The sequence below is a fragment of the Sphaeroforma arctica genome (assembly GCF_001186125.1).
Source record: "Sphaeroforma arctica JP610 unplaced genomic scaffold supercont1.604, whole genome shotgun sequence".
NCBI lineage: Eukaryota > Ichthyosporea > Ichthyophonida > Sphaeroforma > Sphaeroforma arctica.
Genome location: NW_014039954.1, coordinates 52,942 through 56,422, shown reverse-complemented (window position 1 = coordinate 56,422; position 3,481 = coordinate 52,942). Strand labels below are relative to the sequence as shown.

Sequence of the window (3,481 nt, the reverse complement as noted above, 5' to 3'; positions counted from 1 at the left end):
TATATAATATATTGTATGAGTGTGTGCGAGTGTGTGTAAGTGGGTGTGTGTGTGAGTGTATGGGTGTATGTATGTATGTGTGTGTGTGTGTGTGTATTAATACACAATCTCACCCAAACATCCAAATCCAAATTATTCCAATCAAACTCACCGTACGTATTAATATATGCACGATCTTTATTCAAGTATCAGGATACACAACCCTACACCCTCTAGTTCTTGGACTTCTTATCTTTCTTCTTCCCAAACAACCCCCCAAACTTGGTCTTCTTCGCCTTCGGCGTGGAGGTGGCCGCCAGAGCCTCCGCTTCTTGTTGTAACTGTTCGTTCTGTATGCGCAGGTTAGCGATGTCACTCTTGAGTGTCTCTATCTCCACTGTGTGGTCTGCGCCACCTCCGCTGCCACTCGCCTGCCTGCTCTCAGCTTCGCTCAGAGCGGCCTGTGGTAAGGGGAATGAGTTAAGAATAGATAGTATATATATATACTGCAAGTACGTGGGCAAAGTATATACAAGAATACATGCAAAGGAATATGCCAGGTGGTGTGCCCAACATAGGAAGGTGCATATGCCGCAGATCGCACTGTCTACCGCTTCACACTGGCTGCATTTAATATACTCTGGTACCAACTATACGCGTTCACAACATGCACACAACATACATACATACATACATACAGTCATCCATCCATCCATCCATACATACATACATACGTACATACATACATACATACATCCATACATACATACTTACATACATCCATCCATCCATCCATACATACATCCAATCATCCATCCATACATACCTGGGTATCTGCAAGTGACATCTTCACAGCCGCTAGTTCGTCCTGTAAGCTCTGCTTCTCCAGTTGCACCTGTTCCAGTTGTTCTTGCAGCCCACTATCGGCCCCCACCACCAGACTCGCCGGCTGGGCCAGCCTACTCTCCGCCAGTTCCCTGTCCTTTTCTTCCAGTTTTTGGACCGTTTTGGCCTCGGACTCGTGCAGGGCATTCTCCTTCTCATTGAGTTCCAGGCGTGTGGCTTCGATGTCTTGTAACTGTTGGGCTAATTGGCTCTGCGTAGTTTCTAGTTCACCGTTGCGACTCTCCAGTTCACCTGATTTCTGCTGTAACTCTTGGCGTAAACGTTCGATCTCGCTCTCTCGTTCGGCTGCACGGGAGTGATGCCGTTGTACGTTTAGTCATAGATACATACAACATACTTTTATATGAGATAGACATACATATGGGATGAAATGCATATGACAGACATATATATATGGGATAGAAATATACATGTGATATATATACATAAACATGACATAGGCATAAATGTGGTATGGACAAACATTATAGTGTAGAAAGGCATGTATGGTTTATAGGCAAATACTATATATCTGTATATATATACTTGCTATGGTCTTACCCACACACCCGTTTATATCGCTCATAAAGAATCGACTGATGAGACTGTCCTCCTTTCAGATCTCACAGTTGTTCGTGCGTATAATTGGACACTATTTCACTTCACTTCGATGAGCCTTCAATCACATACACTAACTCGAGAAAAGGAAGAGATGGAGAGAACAAGGAAGGTGCAGACCAAACCAAGCATACATGAACATGAACATGAACATGAACATGAACATAAATAAACATAAACAAACATAAACATGAACATAAACACAAACATAAACTCAACATAAACTCAACATAAACATAAACATAAGCATAAACATAACATAAACATACACATACACATGAACATAAACTCAACACAAACTCAATTAAACATACACATAAACATAAACATCATCATAAACATAATCATGAAACATGAACTACGACAATCAAGAACATATTACAAAAGAGTAGTTCATCTTCCCGTAAAATAACACTCCAACGCATCACAGCGCTGACGGCTCCTTCATACATTCATCTACTATCGTGTGACAAATCATCACCTGTTACAATCTAACACACGTATATCTGACACACACAACACACGTTCGGGTTAACAAACAACATCACCAGCAACCACACCACCCAACACACTCCATCCCATACACCATTCAGACATTCATCTACTATCGTGTGACAAATCATCACCTGTTACAACACACTTTATATCTGACACACACAACACACGTTCAGGTTAACAAACAACATCCCAAGCAACCACACCATCCAATACACTCCATCCCATACACCACCCAATACACTCCATCCCATACACCTACCAGTGCCGGAAGTACCATTCTGCACGTCCTCTAACCGTTGCTTCAGCTCTTGCAGTTCGGTATCCTTTTGTGCCATCTGGTTGCCTTTGTCCACACACACGTTCCTGATGTAATCGTCCTTCTCGGCGATGATGGCCGCCACAGCCAAATCCCTCTGGGCCAATCAGTTCCAAAGAATAGATATTGAATAATAAAAATTCAATTTTTTTAAATATGTTAAATATTAAATGTTACAAAATTAAATATTTAAACATTAATATTAAATGATAAATATATAAATATTAAGTATAAAATATTACATGGGCCACGGGTAAGCTCCTACCTACACGTGGGTAGGTATATTACATAGTGTACGTATGTATACGCACTCTGTACAGTCACATACAGCGCTCAAATCCTATGGAAGGTACCATGCAGATACCAATATACAATAGACCACAAACCCTAAACCCTAAAACCCAGTCAATGCTGGTGACAACCTATGCCCGGGGCAATCCCGATATCCGAGCAAATGTACGTGTGCATACAAGTACATAGGAGTATGGGAGGTAGCATTATAATCACCACTCTGACTTATATTTAACCGTTGCTTAGCAACCACGCCGCCGACGACAGCGTCAGTCGCCTGCGCCTACAGCACAACACAAACCCAGAGAGCCGTCAGATGGGTACGTACACGTGCAGAGGGGTGTATACGAATACACGTGGGGGGGTATGTACACTGACACGTGTGCGTATGTACATCTGTGTGCATTAAAGGGAATAGGTATAGTCGCACGTGTATGTGGAAGTGGATGTGGATGTGTGCTACAAAACACAAGTGGGGGCTCTGTATACTGACGTGTGAGTGTGTGCATTTACGTGCATTGAATGGAATATGTATAGTCCAATGTATGTGTGCACGCGTATGTAGACGTGTATGTGTGCTGCAATTATAGGTTCATGCACGAGTTCCATACTCTTACGCGCACATACACCCGTTCCATTCTCTTACGTGCACATACTCCCGTATACGCCATAGGTGTATGAAAAGTATCTGCATATACAAGTCACCAACTACACTCAAGCGCATGGACATACCTAAATATACCTAAATACACCTACAGCACTATGCACACACCTCTTCATCCTTTTCAGCCTTGATAGCTTCCTCCAAAGCACGTTTCTCGCTCTCAACGGACTCAGCTGTTGTGTGGTAGGAAAATGTGGAATCGTTAAATACGGGTCATCTGTATACACATA

General features: G+C 42.5%; 1 protein-coding gene across 1 annotated transcript in view; it reads right to left on the bottom strand.

The window, feature by feature from the left end:
* Positions 1 to 167: 167 nt before the first annotated feature.
* SARC_07527 (hypothetical protein) overlaps positions 168 to 3,481 on the bottom strand; it is a gene marked incomplete at its 5' end in the record, with an annotated part of 9,869 nt that continues 6,555 nt past the window's right edge. Inside the window, 4 exons of the mRNA XM_014298532.1 lie at positions 168 to 440; positions 806 to 1,170; positions 2,240 to 2,393; positions 3,360 to 3,424. Of these exons, the coding sequence (XP_014154007.1) occupies positions 213 to 440; positions 806 to 1,170; positions 2,240 to 2,393; positions 3,360 to 3,424 (812 nt within the window). The 3' untranslated portion in view covers positions 168 to 212. The remainder of the gene's footprint in view (positions 441 to 805; positions 1,171 to 2,239; positions 2,394 to 3,359; positions 3,425 to 3,481) is intronic.